This window comes from Heterodontus francisci, chromosome 7 (genome assembly GCF_036365525.1).
Source record: "Heterodontus francisci isolate sHetFra1 chromosome 7, sHetFra1.hap1, whole genome shotgun sequence".
NCBI classification, from domain to species: Eukaryota; Metazoa; Chordata; class Chondrichthyes; order Heterodontiformes; family Heterodontidae; genus Heterodontus; species Heterodontus francisci.
The window spans coordinates 44,042,418-44,062,133 of record NC_090377.1 but is presented as its reverse complement, the minus strand read 5'-3'; the positions used below and the strand labels follow the sequence as shown (position 1 = coordinate 44,062,133).

General features: G+C 42.4%; 1 protein-coding gene across 15 annotated transcripts in view; it reads right to left on the bottom strand.

The window, feature by feature from the left end:
* Positions 1-19,716, bottom strand: part of LOC137371950 (nck-associated protein 5-like) — a 693,455-nt gene that overhangs the window by 552,352 nt on the left and 121,387 nt on the right. For 14 of the 15 annotated variants that reach the window (XM_068035093.1, XM_068035090.1, XM_068035092.1 and 11 more), the window contains one exon: positions 18,322-18,395. In XM_068035093.1, coding sequence (XP_067891194.1) covers positions 18,322-18,389 — 68 coding nt within the window. In that variant the 5' untranslated portion in view covers positions 18,390-18,395. Of the gene's footprint in view, positions 1-18,321; positions 18,402-19,716 lie in introns of those variants that run through there. The other variant, XM_068035097.1, reaches the window with a different exon arrangement.

The window sequence follows — 19,716 nt, the reverse complement described above, 5'->3', positions numbered from 1 at the left end:
CAGTTCATTCAGCTCCATATTAACAATCTTGTGGTACCTTAACATTATTATGCTTGATTTCTTGATAAAGGACATTATGATGTTAGGTTTTATTACATTTAGACTCAACAATTAGAATATAGTTAACATTTGAAAACGCTTTTAATGGGACAATAAAAATAAATACTTCAGGATAACATCAGCTCATTTTAATTTAAACTATAATTAGAGGCCATAATCAATATTTCTGTTGAAGAGTCCTAAATTGAGCAAAAATCTTCTTGTAAGGCTCTCTGATGGACCACAACTTTTACTATAGAACAGATTTTTTTTACAAGTTGCTCACTGATGGGCAGATATGATAAAATGGTAAAGCTGCTAAAGGCAAGCTTAGAAAGGAACTGTGCTGCTCTGTGGCAAGACGTAGACAACATGAATAGGTTACGTGTTGAAAGTCATCTATTATTTATTAAAATGGGTAATGCAGGATTGCAATCAGCTCCACTCATCACATTAAGCTTTATTTTTCTCAAAAATAAAATCCTGATACATTTAATATTTGAATCTGCCTTCTCTTATTTCATCAACTTAAAGTTACATCCCCAACATTCTCTGCCAAAATAACTACTGAATAATGTCTTCACACAATTTTAAAAGGCAACGGACAATTATTTATTTGTAACAATTAGTAAAATTTTCATTTTACTCCACACAGCTGAAACCTTGCTAAGCATTCTGACTATTTAAAATAAGGCATGGGAAAATTAAGATCTAAACAAATAGGTTTCGAGGGGTTACAGTTGCAAAAGATTTGATTACTGTTGCCCAGATTCTACAAATGTTTTGATGTTCCCTTGGGCTTTTCTCATCACATCAGTGTGGGAAAATGTAAAAAAACAATCTTATCAATGCTAAAGTCACATAGGGATTTGAATAACCTACACTTTACCTATATTTCCAACATACTTTACAAATTGAAGTCCAGACTCATGCAGGTCATCTATTGGAACAAAGTCCTATTAAACATGCTCTAAAATAGTCAGCCAGCCGATTTATGAATGTTATGGTAAATTTCAATGTTTAGCAACAGATGGTACTCCACAGGAAGAAAATAAAACTTATTTAAGTTCTCTTAAAACAATAAACTTGCCATTCTTTATTTTAAATGTGGCATCATATATACATATTTTACCTGCACCGTGACATCACTTTGAGGTTTATCTGGCTGTCTCCTTGTTATAAATCCATATAGATTTCTATTATGTCTGAGAAGCTAACTGTTCAAGATTTGTGTCCTTGATTTTATTAGCTTGCTCAAAAGTAAACTCAACCCTATCGTTCAATGTCAGGTTCAGTGACCAATGACCTAATGGGTTACAACCATCAGCCAACCACAAATCCTCAGAATAAAAAAGTTTGAGAAGTACTGTGGGCTGATTTATCAGGACATCTGTCTGGCTACAGACACTCTAGTAGCACCGTGTATGTCTAGTGCTTTCCCATGTTCCTTAGAGGCCTTCAGCTATATATCTTCTTTTTGTGTTTACTAAATGCTTGTAAGCAGTTTTACATAGGTACACTGAAAGAGACTCTATTCTTTTAGTGACTGGGACGTGAACAAGCAAACCTAAGAGAAAATTGCATAAAACAATCTTTGTTCCCAGAATGAAAATAAAACTATTCCTGTTAAAAAATAATGTTGCAATGAAAGAAGCAAAGCTATAAAAGGCAGCCCCCATCTATAACATGTTCCCCAAAAAAAGCCATTAATTAAGTCAACAACAAAATGTTTCTAACATTTTAAAACCTCAAAATATCCAGAAAAGGTTTTGTTCTTATATCTTAAGGTTATAATTTACATCATGTGAATGTTGCTTAAACTTTTGCATTAAGCATTTTGTTCCTGTGTTTGAAAAACACGTTTTACACAGTTTGCTACTTTTAATAACAAATGCTAGACTACATACATCTAAAGCCATTTCAGATTGATTTGTCTTAACTAAATGATAAAATGTGAACAGTGACATTTCATTATTCGATATGGAAAAAATAAATGTAAACTGTTTCATACATAACTGCTTTACCATGGTTACTGTCACTTCTATTTCTTGTATATTGTGACAATATTTTGCCTTATACAATTCTGCCTAAGATGAATTGTCACTGACATGTTCATTCCATGACGACTGATTCACAGGCTGCAAATGTCTGAACATCATTCAAAATATGATCACCCAACACAAAATTGGATCTATTAATAGCATTGGTGTTGAAAAAATGTATAAATTACCATGGAAAAACAAATAAAAAATTTGATAAATTAATTACTTGCTACCAAAATCTAATTGCAAACTACATCCTTTAGAATAATTAGACTAAATTTCATTAAAATACAGCTCTATTTCACAAATTCTCCCAGTTGCCCAAATTCTTTAGAAAGTTAAGCTCATTAGTCAAAATCTGTGACAAACCTTTACAACAAGTTAACAAAAGAGTATAGATCTAAAATTATCACCAAATGAATGATGGGAGGGGTTTGGAGGATTTTTTTCAATGAAAAGGGCTGATAGAAAATGGAATAGACAATTGGAAACAATAGTAGCAGCAGAATTCACAGAATCATAGAATGGTTACAGCTCAGAAAGAGGCCATTTGGCCTGTCAAGCCTGTGCCAGCCCTCTGCAAGAGCAATCCCGCTGGTCCCACTGCCCCGCTCTTTCCCATAGCCCTGCAAATTTTTTCCCTTTATTTACATATCTAATTCTGCAGGGAGAAGGAAGTGAGCCAGAACTTGTGGTACACGCTGGTACCAACGACATAGCAAGGGCAGGTATTGAGGGCCTATGGTCAGGACCTTGAAGGTTGTAATCTCTGGATTATTCCCAGTGATACATGCTAGAGAGTAGAAACAGGACTGGGAACAATGTCCTCATGGTGCAATTCACTAGTATGGTTGGGGAGGGTTTAAACTAAATAGGCAGGGGGATGGGCACCAGCATATAGAAGTAGAAAAGAGGAGTCAAGTGCATAATGTGAGAGTGTTGGCCAGTGTTAGATAGGAGCAGGCTGAGCAGAGCTATGAGAAATGCAAAGACAGGATTGCAATGCATGTATGTAAACACAGTGTGGTGAATAAGGTTAGTGAGCTACAAGCACAAATAGCCATGTGGGCATATGATGTAGTGGCAATAACGGAAATGTGGCTTAAAAATGGTGAGGACTGGTGCTTAATATACAAGGATATAAAGTACTCAGAACAGGTAGACAAGGAAAAAAGGAAGGTGGGGTGGCAGTACTGATTAGGGAAGACATTGTAGTGTTGGAAAGAGGGGATGTCCTTGAGCGGGCAAGGATAGAATCCATTTGGTTAGAGTTAAGAAGCAAAAAGGGTATGATCACGCTACTAGGGGTATTCTACAGGCCTCCAAATAGTAAGAGAGAGATGGAAAAGCAAATCTGCAGGAAAATCACAGAGATGTACAAGAACTATAGAGTGGAGGATATTGGAGGACTTTAATTACCCAAATATCAATTGGGATAATTTTAGAGTAAAGGAAAAGGAGGGGGAGAATTTTCTGGATTGTGTTCAGGAGAACTTCCTTGATCAGTATGTTCACAGCCAACTAGAAAGGAGGCATTGCTGGATCTGGTGCTGGGAAATGAGGAGGGCCAAGATCTGGGAGGGCAGCACTTGGGTAAGAGTGACCATTGTATCATAAGCTTTAGACTCAATGCAGAAAAGCAAAGTACGAGATAAGATAAAACAGTTAGATTGGAAGAGGGCTAATTTCAATGCGATGAGAAGGGATCTAGCCAGCATAAAATGGAACCAAAGACTGACAGGAAAACCTGCAATGGAACATTGGGTTATCTTTAAGGAAGAGATGCTTCAGTTACAGGGTAGGTACATTCCAACAAGGGTGAAAGGTAGGGGAACCAAAAACAGGGCCCCTTCAATGAAGAGAGAGATAGAGATTATGATGAAACAAAAAAAAGGTTGGATAATGCATGTCAGGTGAATTCTTCAGGTGAGAACTAGACCAAATACAATAAGTTGAAAGGCGAGGTGAAGATGAAAATAAGACTGGCGAAGAGAGAACATGAGCATAGAATGGCAGTCAACATAAAAGGGAACCCAAAAATCTTCAACAGACATATAAATAGTAAGTGGGTAGTAAGAGGTGGAGTGGGGCCGATTAGGGACATAAGAGCCTAATATATGCTTATAGGCACAGGGCAAGGCTGGAGTACTGAATAAGTACTCTGTATCAGTGTTTACTAAGGAAGAGGAATCTGACAAAATATCGGTAGAAGTGGAGAGAGTTGAGGCAATGGATAGGGTAAAAATTGAGGGAGGAGGTACTGGAAAGGCTGACTATGCTTACAGTAGATGTCACCTACTCCAGATGGCTTGCATCCCAGGTTGCTGAAGGAAGTGGGGGTGGAGATGGCAGAGGGCTTGTCATAATCTTCTAATCTTCCCTAGATTTGGGGGAGGTGCCCAGAGGATTAGAGAGTGGTAAATGTGACACCCCTATTCAGGAAAGGGTGTAAGGACAGTCCCAGCAACTACAGGCCTCCAGTTTAACATCAGTGGTGGGTATACATAGAAAATTGGAGCAGGAGTAGGCCATTCAGCCCTTCGAGATTGCTCAGCCATTCATTATGATCATGGCTGATCATCCAACTCAGTAACCTGTTCCCGCTTTCGCCCCATACCCTTTGATACCTTCAGACCCAAGAGCTATATCTAACTCCTTCTTGAAAACATACAATGTTTTAGCCACAACTGCTTTCTGTGGAAGCGAATTCCACAGGTTCACCACTCTCTGGGTGAAGAAATTTCTCCTCATCTCAGTCCTGAAAGGTTTACCCCATGTCCTTAGACTATGACCCTTGGTTCTGGACTCCCCCACCATCAGGAACATCCTTCCTGCATCTACCCTGTCAAGCCCTGTTAGTATTTTATAGGTTTCCATGAGATCCCCCCTCACGCTTCAGAACTCCAGCGAATATAATCCTAACCGATTCAATCTCTCCTCATACGTCAGTCCCGCCATCCCAGGAAACAGTCTGGTAAACCTTCGCTGCACTCCCTCTATAGCAAGAACATCCTTCCTCAGATAAGGAGACCAAAACTGCACACAATATTCCAGGTGTGGCCTCACAAAGGCACTGTATAATTGCAGCAAGACATCCCTGCTTCTGTACTTGAATACTCTCGCTATGAAGGCCAACATACCATTTGACATTTTTACTGCCTGTTGGACCTGCATACTTACCTTCAGCGACTGGTGTACGAGAACACCCAGGTCTCGCTGCGTATTCCCCTCTCTCAGTTTATAGCCATTCAGATAATAATCTGCCTTCCTGTTTTTGCTACCAAAGTGGATAACCTCACATTTATCCACATTATACTGCATCTGCCATGCATTAGCCCACTCACTCAACTTGTCCAAATCACCCTGAAGCCTCTCTGCGTCCTCCTCACAACTCATCCTCCCACCCAGTTTTGTGTCATCTGCAAAGTTGGAGATATTACATTTAGTTCCCACATCGAAATCATTAACATATATTGTGAATAGCTGGGGTCCTAGCACCGATCCCTGCGGTAACTGCCTGCCATTCGGAAAAAGACCCATTTATCCCTACTCTTTTGTTTCCTAACCGCCAACCAATTTTCTATCTATCGCAATACACTACCCCCAATCCCATGCGCTTTAATTTTACACGCTAATCTCTTAAGTGGGACTTTGTCGAAAGCCTTCTGAAAGTCCAAATAAACCACATCCACTGACTCCCCTTCATCAACTATACTAGTTACATCCTCGAAGTATTCTAGTAGATTTGTCAAGCATGATTTCCCTTTCGTAAATCCATGCTGACTCGGCCCGATTCTACCACTGTTCTCTAAGTGCTCTGCTATAAAATCTTTGATAATGGACTCTAGAATTTTCCCCACTACCGACGTCAGGCTGATTGGTCTATAATTCCCTGCTTTCTCTCTTCCTCCCTTTTTAAATAGTGGTGTTACATTAGCTACCCTCCAATCTGTAGGAACAATTCCAGAGTCTATAGAATCTTGGAAGATGACCACCAATGCATCCAGTATTTCTAGGGCCACTCCCTTAAGTACTCTGGGATGCATACCATCAGGCCCTGGGGATTTATCGGCCTTCAATCCCACCAATTTCCCCAACACCATTTCTCTACTAATACTGATTTCCTTCAGTTCCTCTCTCTCACTAAGCCCTGTGTTCCCCAACATTTCTGGTATGATATTTGTGTCCTCCTTTGTGAAGACAGAACCAAAGTATGCATTTAGTTGGTCAGCCATTTCTTTGTTCCCCATAATAAATTCCCCTGTTTCTGACTGTAAGGGACCTACATTTGTCTTCACCGATCATTTTGTCTTCACATACCTATAGAAACTTTTATAGTCAGTTTTTATGTTCCCCGCAAGCTTGCTCTTGTATTCTGTTTTCCCCTTCTTAATCAATCCCCTGGTCCTCCTTTGCTGAATTCTAAACTGCTCCAAATCCTCAGGTCTGTTGTTTTTCCTGGCAAATTTATATGCCACTTCCTTGGATCTAATGCTATCTCTAATTTCCCTTGTCAGCCATGGTTTGGCTACCTTTCCCATTTTACTTTTGCGCCAGACAGGGATAAACAATTGTTGCAGTTCATCCATGCGCTCTTTAAATGTTTGCCATTGCCTATCCACCGTCATCTCCTTAAGTAACGTTTCCCAATTGGTCATGGCCAACTGCACAGTGGCGCAGTGGTTAGCACCGCAGCCTCACAGCTCCAGGGACCCGGGTTCAATTCCGGGTACTGCCTGTGTGGAGTTTGCAAGTTCTCCCTGTGTCTGCGTGGGTTTCCTCCGGGTGCTCCGGTTTCCTCCCACATGCCAAAGACTTGCAGGTTGATAGGTTCATTGGCCATTATAAATTGCCCTTAGTATAGGTAGGTGGTAGGGAAATATTGGGACAGGTGGAGATGTGGTAGGAATATGGAATTAGTGTAGGGTCAGTATAAATGGGTGGTTGATGTTCGGCACAGACTCGGTGGGCCGAAGGGCCTGTTTCAGTGCTGTATCTCGAATCTAATCAATACCGTCGTAGTTTGCTTTACTAAGATTCAGGACCCTAGTCTCAGAATCAACTACGACACTCTCCAGCTTGATGAAGAATTCTATCATATTATGGTCGCTCGTCCCCAAGGGGCCTCGCACCACTAGATTGTCAATTATTCCTCTCTCATTACACAATACCCAGTCTAGGATGGCCTTTTCTCTAGTTGGTTCAGAAAACCATCCTGTATACACTCCAAGAATTCCTCCTCTACAGTATTGTGACTAATTTGATTTGCCCAATCTATGTGCAGATTAAGGTCACCCATAATTACAGATGTTCCTTTATCGCATGCGTCTCTAATTTCCTGTTTAATGCCATTCCCAACATCACCACTACAGTTTGAAGGGTCTATATACAACCCCCACTAATGTTTTTTGCCCCTTAGTGTTTCTCAGCTCTACCCATACAGATTCCACATCTTCAGAGCTAATATCTTACCTCACTATTGCGTTAATTTCCTCTTTAACCAGCAATGCAACTCCACCGCCTTTTGCTTTTAGTCTGTCCTTCCTAAATACTGAATATCCCTGGATGTTCATTTCCCATCCCTGGTCACCTTGCAGCCATGTCTTCTTAATTCCGACTATATCATACCCGTTTACATCTATTTGCGCGATTAATTTATCCATTTTATTGCGAATTCTCCGCGCGTTAAGGCACAAAGCCTTAAGGCTTGTCTTTTTAACATTACTTGTCCCTTTCCCATTATTTTTCACTGTGGCCCTGTTTGATTCTGGGTAAGGATTTAGAAACAGTACTCACGGAAAAAAATCAACAGGCACTTGGAGAGGTTTGGGTTAATTAAAGAGAGCCAGCATGGATTTGTAAAAGGCAGATTTTGCTTGCTTAATCTAATTGAATTTTTTGATGAAGTAACAGAGAAGGTTGATGAAGGGAATCTGGTAGATGTTGTCTGATATGGATTATGAGAAAGCACTCCACAAAGTACCACATAAAAGACTGGTTAACAAAATTGAAGCTCATGGAATAGGAGGGTCAATGCGCAACTGGATTAAAAATTGGCTCAAAGATCGAAAACAGCGAGTCGTGGTAAATGGTTGTTATTCAGAATGGAGGATGGTAGACAGTGGTATTCCCCAAGGGTCAGTGCTAGAACCACTGCTTTTTTTGTTATATATAAATGATTTGGATATTGGAATACAGAGTTGAATTTCAAAATGTGCCGATGATACCAAATTTGGAGGAGTGACAAACAGTGAGGATGATACAAACTGCCTGCAACAGGACATAGATAGGCTCGCAGAATGGGCAGACAAGTGGCAGGTGGAATTTAATACTAACAAGTGTAAGGTGATGCATTTTGGCAGAAGGGATAGGGTGAGTCAATATAGAGTTAATGGCACAGTTCTAACGAGTGTGCAGGAACAGAGGGACCTGGGGGTACATGTGCATCGATCTTTGAAGGTGGCAGGATTTATTGAGAGAGTGAGTAGCAAAGCATATAGGCATCTTGGGCTTCATAAATAAAGGAACTGAATACAAAAGCAGGGAAGTTATGGTGAACCCTTATAAAGCTCTGGTTAGGCCTCAACTTGAGTATTGCGTCAAGTTCTGGTCACCACACTTTAGGAAGGATGTGAGAGTCCTTGAGAAGGTGCAGAGGAGATTTATCAGAATGGTTCCAGCGACAGGGAAATTTAGTTACAAGGTTAAATTTGAGAAGCTGAGGTTGTTCTCCCTGGAGCAAAGGAGATTGAGGGGAGATTTGATAGAGGTGTACAAGATTATGACAGGCTTAGGTAAGTTAGACATTAAGTGATGGTGCAGGACAAGGGGACACAGATTGAAGGTGTTGGGCAAGAGATGCAGGGGGAATGTGAGGAAGAACCTTTTTACGCAGCGAGTGGTAATGACCTGGAACCTGCTGCTCATGAGGATGGTGGAATCGGAGACAATAAATGATTCAAAAGGAAATTGAATGGGCACTTGAAGGAATTAAATTTACAGGGCTACGGGGATCGAGCAGAGAGCAGGCATGGACTCGATGGGCCAAATAGCCTCCTTCTGTGCCTTAAATGACTCTATGGCCCTAATTCCCTTTTGAATGCCTTGATTGAATCTGCCTCCACCACCCTCTCAGCCAGTGCATTCTAGATCATAATCAGTGTTTGAAAATGTTTTCCTCATGTTGCCATTGCTTCTTCTGTGTCCTTTTGTTTTGAACCCTGCCACCAATAAGAATAGCTTTTTTTTATGTCTACCGTGTCTAGAACCCTCATGATTTTAAACACCTTTATCAAATCTCCTCTCAACATTCTCTGTCCTAAGGAGAACAACACCAGCTTCTCCAATCTATCCATGTAACTGAAGTCCCTCACCCCTGGAACCATTCCTGTAAATTTCTTCTGCACCTTCTCTGAGGACTTCACATCCTCCTTAAAGTGTGGTGCCCAGAATTGGACACAATACTCCTCCTGTGGCCAAACCAGTGTTTTATAGAGGTTCTTCATAACTTCCTTCCTTTTGTACTCTATGCAGGGAATTTTATGATTGCCGCAACATTTCCAACAGCAGGACCAAAAGTAGTTGTAACTTTTGCTTCTGCTGCAAATCCCGTTTCCCATACGATTTTGTATGTAAATTAGCCATGTGGCGACAGGCACGGGGGACACGTGGGATCATGTAGTGAGGGTGGCCTTTCATTGGTGGAACCCGCCGTTACTGCCCCAAGCATCATGATCGCCACAGATAAGAAACATTCTGTGCTTGCAGCCACCTTCCTTCAATGTAAGTAGCTTCAGACTAACTTTTACTTAAGTCAAAATGTTTTTGCCTCCCTTATTTTGTAAAAATCGCCACCAATTTCACATCATTTATTTTACCTGCAGCCAAAGTCAATCATATAGCAGCCAGTAGGCAGCATCCTTCCCCATGGTTCAGTGATGCCTCCCTGCAGGCTCTCCTCCAGGTCATCAGGGAAAGGCGGAAGTCCTCTTCCCTGCAGATGGAATGCGAAAACACTCCTGCCTCACTAAGGTGGCCTGGATGGAGAGCGCAGATCTTGAACCGTGGAGTCACTCGTAGAACATGGGCGCAGTGCCGTAAGCGCATCAATGACTAACTCAAATCAGCAAGGATAACTAGACCTGGCGAAGCTGCTCCATTGTTCTCTTCCATGGCTCTTTGTCTTTAAGGTGGAGGGGATGCAAGGAATGCAGTGGAATGGGTGAGCAGCCTTGGTGCCATTTACTAAACGATGTTGCGCCAAGATGATGATTGGCATTGTTTATGATTGGATGTGCCGTGCGAAAACCACTGCAGAATGAGTGATGTTGTAGCATGTATGCAATGGTTGTGATGCATCATTTGCCATATCATTAAATCTGCACTGTCTGCTGCAGTATAAACAAAGCCACAACCATCGTGAGCGTGCTGCAACGGGAGGAGGGGTACCGACAGAAGGATGCTGCCATGGCTGAGGAGGAGGCATTGGAGGTCGCAAGACAGGAGGGAGGCAGGGAGAATGGAGATGGTGAAGCAGGAGTCACAAGGCTTAAGGATGAAGTGTCATCTTTTCTCTTGCCGCCATATGTGGAAACTGAAAGGAATTGCATGAACTCATGTGAAGCACAGGCTTAAAGTGCCTCTGCTTGTGTCTCCACTGCAGGTGCCCGCACTCGACTCACAGAGCGTCATGTGGCCCAAGCCTCCTCCTTTGGGGAGGAAGAAGAAGCCAATGCCCCAGAGGTTGCTCCGTCACCTGCCTCTTCTTTCACCACCGCCAGTGCAAATACATCCACACAGTCCGCGGGGGGTTTAAGATTAGAATCTCGGTCACAAGCTGGTGTGCACAACATAGACATGTCCCAGCAGCTGAGGGAGCATGAGCCAGCCGGGTCACCTGAAAATCGGCGGACTGCTGGAGACCAGGCCCCCACTCAGCCCCACGCTCATGATGATCCTCTGTTTGTTGCTATGAGAAGTCTGCTGGATGTGCAGCAAAGCCATGTGGGAAATATGTCAGAGATTTATGAGATCATGCACGGCACTGAGCGTGCCATGGAGGAGTCCATGTAAGCCATGACGTCTGCCATGTCCCAGGCATTTGAGTGTAAAGCTTCCTCTGTCGACAGTTTGGCAAGCTCCATGGCGAGTCTGGTTGAGCACTCAAGCCATATGTGATCTGACCTGCACTCCATCGCTGTTGCCGTTGGCTCCAGGCAGCAGAGTCTAAGCGAGAGGGGGACAAGGAACCTGGACCACCCTCCAGGCGCTCCTTCTCCTCACGAAGACAGGCAGGTGCCATTGTGCACACAGATGATGAAGGAGTGTGTGCTAGCTGCCTCAGGACCTTCCTCTCAGGAAACCCCCAAGGTAAGCAGCATCTCACCCTCCCCCCCGACACTGATACACTTACCTCCAGCAGATGAGCACACAGGGGATACTCAAGCACCACTGCTGCAGACCCCAGTAGGATGGAGACATCAAGTCCTCGTTCCTCCTGAGGTCTTCTCGCCATGGTCATCAACAGCAACAGAGCAGAGCACTGAGCAGACTGCCTCCACCTCAGCTGCTAATGTCGAGGTAGCACCAAGATACATTGGGAGAAAAAGGAAATTGAGAGAGTTTTGAGCACAAAGCTGACATGGGTGCTGTACATCTTGTGACAACAGAAAAGATTTATTAATACATTTTTATTTCATGCAAAATTTGATCCACTCGGTAATGTTTTGCTTGATTGCAGATGGATATAAAGATGTTTTTTGGAAGCCTATGGCAGGAATGCAATGATGTTTGCAAAGCATTTCAGGAAAAGTCCAGTGTCCATATTTCATTGAAATTTGAGCCTTCACTCTTCAGTAATGGCTGTTTTCCTTTAGATGATTAATAACTTTTTCCAATACTGTCATGTCTTACTTTTGTTTTCCATGGTCATAACTTAACGCTGTTTGCAGTGGTGTGAAGTCACATTCATCGTAGCCCATAGATGATTTCAAATGCCAATCACATGAAAGTGCAGCAACGTTTCTTTAAGAGTGCAGCGATGAATAAGACCTCATGCAAAAGGGAATTTATTTATTTATTGATACAGCACTGAAACAGGCCCTTCGGCCCACTGAGTCTGTGCCGACCATCAACCACCCATTTATACTAATCCTACATTAATCCCATATTCCTACCACATCCCCTCAATTCTCCTACCACCTACTTACACTAGAGGCAATTTACAATGGCCAATTTACCTATCAACCTGCAAGTCTTTGGCTGTGGGAGGAAACCAGAGCACCCGGCGGAAACCCACGCGGTCACAGGGAGAATTTGCAAACTCCGCACAGACAGTACCCAGAATCGAACCCGCGTTGCTGGAGCTGTGAGGCTGTGGTGCTAACCACTGCGCCACTGTGCTACCCATTTCTGTGGGGAATTGTCATGTTTCTCCTCCTAACGTTCCTTGATGGCATCATTTGTTGTTGGCGGAAACGTGAATAAAATAGTTTCTCCCTGATGTTCCTTGCATGTCTCTCCATGGCCTTAAAACCAATGGCGGCATTGTTGTCATTGTTGTCCTCCTCCTCACCCTCTTCATAGTCATCCTCATCGGAGGAGAACTGGTGTTCCTCCTATTCCTCCGCCTGCAGAATGTTGCCGCATCTAATTGCAAGGCTGTGCAAGGCACAGCAGACAATGATTATTCATGACATCCTCTATGGCGCATACTGAAGAGCCCCTCCAGACCAGTCAAGGCAACGGAATTGCATTTTCAGTATACCAATCGTATGTTCAATGATGGCTGCAATGGATGCGTGTGCAACATTGTACTTCTCTTCAGCAGTACTTTGGAGATGACGTACTGGTGTCATCAACCATGTACAAAGTGGGTAGCCCTTGTCACCCAGGATCCAGATGTCCACTTTGGCTGGTTCCTTGAAAACTGCTGGCAGCTGGGAATTCTTCAAGATGTAGGAGTCATGACAGCTCCCTGGGAAACATGCGAAAACATGCATAATTCTTATCGTGTGGTCACAAACCAATTGCATGTTTAAAGAGTGGAACCCTTTGCGATTGACAAAGAAAGCAGGCTGGTCCCAGGGAGCTCTAATGGCTGCATGAGAACAGTCATCCATCCCTTGCATTCTAGGGAAGCCAGCGATGGCACCAAAGAGCATAGACCTTGCTATCTGGCTGTCCTCGTCTACAGGTAAGTAGATGAAATCATTGGCACGTCAAAAAAGGGCATTGGTCACCTCTTTGATGCACCTGTGTGTTGTAGACTGCAAGATGCCACATATGTTGCCCGTGGATCCCTGAAAGGACCTGCTGGAAAAAAACCTGACTGCAGCAGTCACCTTGAGGTCAACTAGCATGGGTCTCCGACTGAAGCCCAGGGGCTGCAGGTCATGCTGCAGGACTCGACAAATTTCTGTGATCATTTCACGTGACATCCTTAGGTATCTCTGGCATTGCCTCTCTCACATTTGTAGGTAATTTGTCCTTGTCCTGAGGATGCGATGATGTGCCAGTGCCTGTCTTCAATAAGGCCATTCTTGGATGTTATCATTTGGAGCAGCCTTGCCTTCTTGTTCTGCCCGTTGCTGGCGCTCAGGCATCATGAGTTGAGGATAAAAAGCCCTCCTTATTCTCTCCCTTTGCTTTTCTTCCCATGGTACTAGACAAGTTGGGTATATGAGACCCATGTCACTGTGGCTTTTCTGAACAATAAATAAACAGAGCATGGCGATTCAGCCTTCTGTTGCCAGTGAGCTGATACATCGAGGCAATGAACAGTTCCCTAATATCTGCATTCAAATTGCAGCCAGGTAGAAGACACACACACTATCATTTGCCTCCTCCCACTCTCCTTACTCTCCCTGAGTGTCCACATGGTTTCCATTACCGTTGGAGAAAATGCATGTGGAATTCAGGGTACGTCTCTCCACAATCCAACCTCCTCCTGCAACCTTCCAGCTTGAGTCCATCCCCTTGACCATTACCCTTTCATCCATTACCATTGAGCCTCCCCCCATTACCATGCATTGTGTAATCATCAATGTATTGATGCCATCCCTCCCTCCCTATTCCTACTCCCGTTACTATTGACATGCCGACTCTTATCATTGAACCTCCTCGCTTCAGACTGACAATTGTTGTCGAGTCCTATTCCCCTCCATATGAAGCTGTCGAATATCTACGCATTAGTTTTAACATTCCCCATTACAGAATCCATTTGCCCCCATTGATTGCGACCATTCCCTCTGCTAGCCAGTACCCTCCATTTGCCCCACAGCTCCCTGACGTTGACAGCAATCATCCCTCACTTTAGGCCCTTGCCAAATATCTTCACACGATACTGGTCTAATCCACCCACTGCCCGCGCAGTCAACAACATGTATTTTCACCATCAACATCAACCATTCAACAACCTGGACATCCGACTCCACCCTGCCCTGCTCCTCGATGTACCGGATCAGCCCCACCCTTCCCTCCCCAATTACCCTGCCCTGCTCCTCAATGTCGCCCCTGTCCATGCCTTCGCAGCCATTCCCTGAGAAGATTGGTGCCGAGCCTGGAGGCAATCATTCATTCCAATTCTGGCATTAATTTAGCGGATCAGTTAAAGATAGAAGGGCACAGACCTGAGGCTCAACTGAGCAAATCCATCTGCTGAACGCCACGTTGAAACAATCGTAAATCGGGTGGCATGGGCATATCACTTGCTGTCCACTTAATCTGGCAGGTAGGACTAAATTGTAACTGTGCATGTGGTAATGAGTATTCATTTTATTTAAATGAATGCAAAGCTGCAATCCGCCACCGCGCTGGGGGAATCCGGAACACAGCAAACCATTGCCGACTTGGTTCCTCTAAAATATCACACCATCGGGAATCCCAAAAGAACACCTGCTGCCTAATTATATCACTATGCATGTCACCAAATCCAGTGCGGTGAACAGCATTAAATTGTTCCCAATGCCTCTATTTATAAAGTCCAGGATCTCCTATGCTTTTTTAAATTGTTTTCTCAAACTGCCCTGACATCTTCAATGGTTTGTGCATATACTCCCCCAGGTCTCTCTGTTCACGCACTCCCTTTACCATTATAACCTTTCGTTTATATTGTCTCTCCTTGTTCTTCCAACCAAAATGTATCACTTCACACTTCTCTGCATTAAATTTCATCTGCTATGTGTCCGCCTGTTCCACCAGCCTGCCTATGTCGTCTTGATGTCTATCACCATCCTCTTCGCTGTTCACTGCACTTCCAATTTTTTCAAATTCATAATAGTTTTTAAAGGACTGTGCATAAATATCTGAAAGAGTCAAATTTAAAATGATACGAGCAAAGAAGTGGATCTCTTGCTTACATTAAGGACTTTAAGATTACGTGAAGTGACTTTCCTTTTATCAGTGTACCATTAATTTCATAGCAACAGTGTTGCTATGAACTCCTATTGCCCATAAGCTGGAAAGCACTTGACCAACAATCAAATTTGCTATCAATCAGCAAATATGGCTGGACTGTGTCAAAGTCTACCGTCACTTCCATTCCACAATTAAGTCCAACTCTTTCTAAGTCTAAGTATGTCTCATCTTGGAGAACAAGAGCCCCAAGAGCTCTTCTCCACAACAAAGCATTTTTTTCAATCACATTCCATCCATTCTCATCTCAAACATTGAATGTGAAGAACTAATAGACCTTTTCGTGCTCAATATTAAGGGCATTTGATATGCTGCAGGTGCCTCTTCAAATTCTTCCAATATCCAACACTTCCCTCCCTATATCCCCTTCACGTATCATTCCCTACTTACTTCACAGGTTCCTTCACAAGGGACTGAGAAGTTTGGTGGTTAGGAATTGGAATACAAAGTTGGGGAAGGGGCTAAAGGGCTTCATAGACGAGTTTAGTGATGATGAGGTGTTAGGTGAGAAGAGTCTGTGGTGTACTGTTCAATCCTAAATTCACCTTCCCTTCTCTTATCCAGTCTGCTATCAAGAGTATTTTAATTTAGCTCCAGAACATTACCCATTTTTTCCCCTACTCTTTCTCCTCCGCTGTTGAAATCTTAATCCATGTCCTTAATCACCTCTCAGCCAGATTTCTCCAATTATTTCTTTCCTGGTCTCCCTATTTCATAGGAATATAGAAAGATAGGAACAAGAGTAGGTCATTCAGCCCCTCGAGCCTGTCCCGCCATTCAATGAGATCATTGGCTGATCCGCGGCCTAACTCCATATACATGCCTTTGGCCCATATCCCTTAAAATCTTTGTTTAACAAAAATCTATCTATCTCAGATTTAAAATTAACAACTGTTCCAGCTTCAACTGCTGTTTGTGGGAGAGAGTTCCAAACCTCTACCACCCTTTGCGTGAAGAAGTGCTTCTGAACATCTCCCCTGAACGGTCTGGTCCTAATTTTTAGACTATGCCCCCTAGTTTTAGAATTTCCAACCAGTGGAAATAGTTTATCTTTATCTAGCCTGTCTTTTCCTTTTAATATCTTGAAGACTTCGACCAGATCATCCCTTAACCTTCTAAATTCTAGCGAAAACAGGCCTAATTTGTGTAATCGCTTCTCGTTACTTCACCGCTGTAGTCCAGGTATCATTCTTGTAAACCTACGTTGCACTCCCTCCAAGGCCAATATATCCTTCCTAAAGTGTGGTGCCCAGAACTGCTCACAGTACTCCAAGTGGGGTCTAACCAGGGTTTTGTACAGCTGCAGCATAACATCTGTGTCATTATACTCCAATCCTCTAGATATAAAGGCTGGCGTTCCATTAGCCTTTTTGATTATTTTCTGCACTTGCTCGTGGCATTTTAAAGATCTATGCACCTGAAACCCCAAGTCTTTTTGGACATCCACTGTACTTAACCTCTTCCCATTTAGAAAGTACCCTGCTCTATCCTTTTTTGGCCCAAAATGGATAATCTCACACTTGCCCACATTGAAATCCATCTGCCACAGTTTTGTCCACTCACCTAGTCTGTCAATATCTCTTTACAATTTTATGCTATCATCTAGACTGTCTACAAGGCAGCCTAACTTTGTATCATCAGCAAATTTGGATATATGACTTACTATGCCATCATCCAAGTCGTTAATGAATAATGTGAATAACTGAGGCCCTGATACAGATCCCTGCAGGACACCACTAGTCACATCCTGCCAACCGGAGTACTTACCCATTATCCCCAATCTCTGTCGCCAACCACTCAACCAACTTCCTAACCATGTCAATAATTTGCCCTCAACTCCATGGGCTTCTACCTTAGTTAACAGTCTCTTATGTGGGACTTTATCAAATGCTTTCTGGAAGTCCATATAAATAACATCCATAGACATTCCCCTGTCCACTACCTTAGTCACCTCTTCAAAAAATTCAATGAGATTTGTCAGGCATGACCTTCCCATCATGAATCCATGCTGGCTGTCCCTGATTAACTGACATTTTTCTAGGTGTTCAGTCACCCTATCCTTGATTATAGACTCTAGCAACTTGCCCACCACAGATGTCAGGCTAACTGGTCTGTAATTTCCTTGGTTCCCCCTTTCACCCTTCTTAAAAAGTAGAGTGACACGTGCAACTTTCCAATCCAGAGGGACCACTCCTGAATCTAGGGAACTCTGAAAGACTATAGTTCGGGTATCTACAATGTGCTCCCCTACTTCCTTTAATACACTCGGATGGAAACCGTCAGGTCCTGGGGATTTCTCACTCTTTAGTTCCATTACTTTCCTTGTTACTGATGTTTTACTTACGTTAGTTGTATTAAGTCCCTGTCCCCTATCGGCTATTAATTTTATTGGGACTTCCAGCAAGTTATCCTCTTTTTCAACTGTAAATACTGAGGCAAAGTAATTGTTCATAATTGTTCCATTACCCAAAAACTACAAATCATCCAGCAAGTTGTGGCCCGCGTTCTCATCTGAACTAAAAAAAAAAGGCTTGTCCATTCCAAGTTTCACTGGCGTCTTGTGTCCCAAAAAGCTGATCAAGATTCTCATTCTCACCTGAAAATTCCACCACGGCCTCAGTCCCCACTTCCTCCATAATCTGCTCCAGATCTATGTTCCTGTATACATTCTTTGGTTCTCTCTTTTGCCCTCTCACCACCTTTGACTCTTTGCCCTTTCTCAATTTTCACTCAGTATCCTTGTGAAATGCTCAGAGAAGTATTTTTATATGTAATGCGTGCTAAGGAATTGCAAGTTGTTGTTAAATATAATTTTTGTGGTACTTACCGTTGTACATTCCTTTGTGATTCTTCCAACTGTTTCAGCAACTCTTGTATATACTTATTGGAATCCATGTAATCCTGAAGTAAAATCAAAAGAACCTTTCTTTAGAATAATCAAACTTCAATTAAAAAAATAACCTTAGTGTATACGTTCTCATTCATAGTTGTTCATCCCCATATCAATCTCTTTAAAGCAGTGGAGGAGGTTCGGGTCTTATAAGCTTCATGAATTAGACAGCGGGAAGCTTGCTTTAATTAGAGGCAGAAAAATCAGTTGTCTCCCGACAAGCCATAACTCCCCACTCAGTAACCAGACTGAGAGTTGATTAACTTCAAAATACAAAATAGCAGGCAAATTGGAGTTGAAGCCTGTAGCAGTGTAAAGTTATTACTTTAACAATAAAAATACTAATATGCTATATTCATAATATGTCAGCATTTGTTGACTTTCACATTGCTGAAAGTAGTAAATTCAGAATGGCATTAATGTTAGCTTTGATCCCTTGAAATTATGCATGATAGTATCTTTTGAATGCTTAATATAGCCATATCGAATTCCTTTTATTGCTATTTTAACAGAGACTCTAACCTATCATTTTAAACAGGTTAATACCACTGGTAAAATCACAAATATGATGAATGTAAATGTGTTAAGTCTTCATGTAATTTCACACAACATTATATCCTAGCCGAATTGATTTTAACTTATAAATGTAAAAAAAAACTATTGACCAAACTGTGTCAACATTCACATTTTGAGCTGATCACAGGTAACAATATCTGTATTGCTAAACATATAATTATTCTGTTTCACTATAAGATAATCTTCATTTGTGTGTGTGTATGTGATATTAATATACGATCAATAAATGAATGCTGAGTTCTGATGAAAGGTCACAGACCTGAAACGTTCACTCTGTTTCTCTCTCCACAGATGCTGCCAGACATGCTGTCTATTTCCAACACTTTCTGTTTTTATTTCAGATTTCTGGCATCTGAAGTATTTTGCTTTTATTTTGCTGTACATCTGGATCTTAACTCACTAGCTGAAGGAAAAAGCTACTGATAGAAAGTGTGGTGTTCCTCATTCTCTGAGTGAAGACTTTATCTAAGTAGCATTGTTATTCCCTGAAGGGAACAGCTCCAAACGGCAAAAGCTGTGCAATTACTCTAAGAGTACATTAAAATATACCATTTAAGCAACACTCAATCTAACATTTGCATGTCCTTGTCACAGCAACACTTATCCAGTCCAGTTTTGACAGCAATTATATGCTATCGCCTCTAAGTTTACCGTATGCTTATTATTAGGAACATAGGAAATAGAAACAGGAGTAGGCCATTTGGCCCCTCGAGCCTGCTCCGCCATTCAACTATAGCATGGCTGATCTTCCACCTC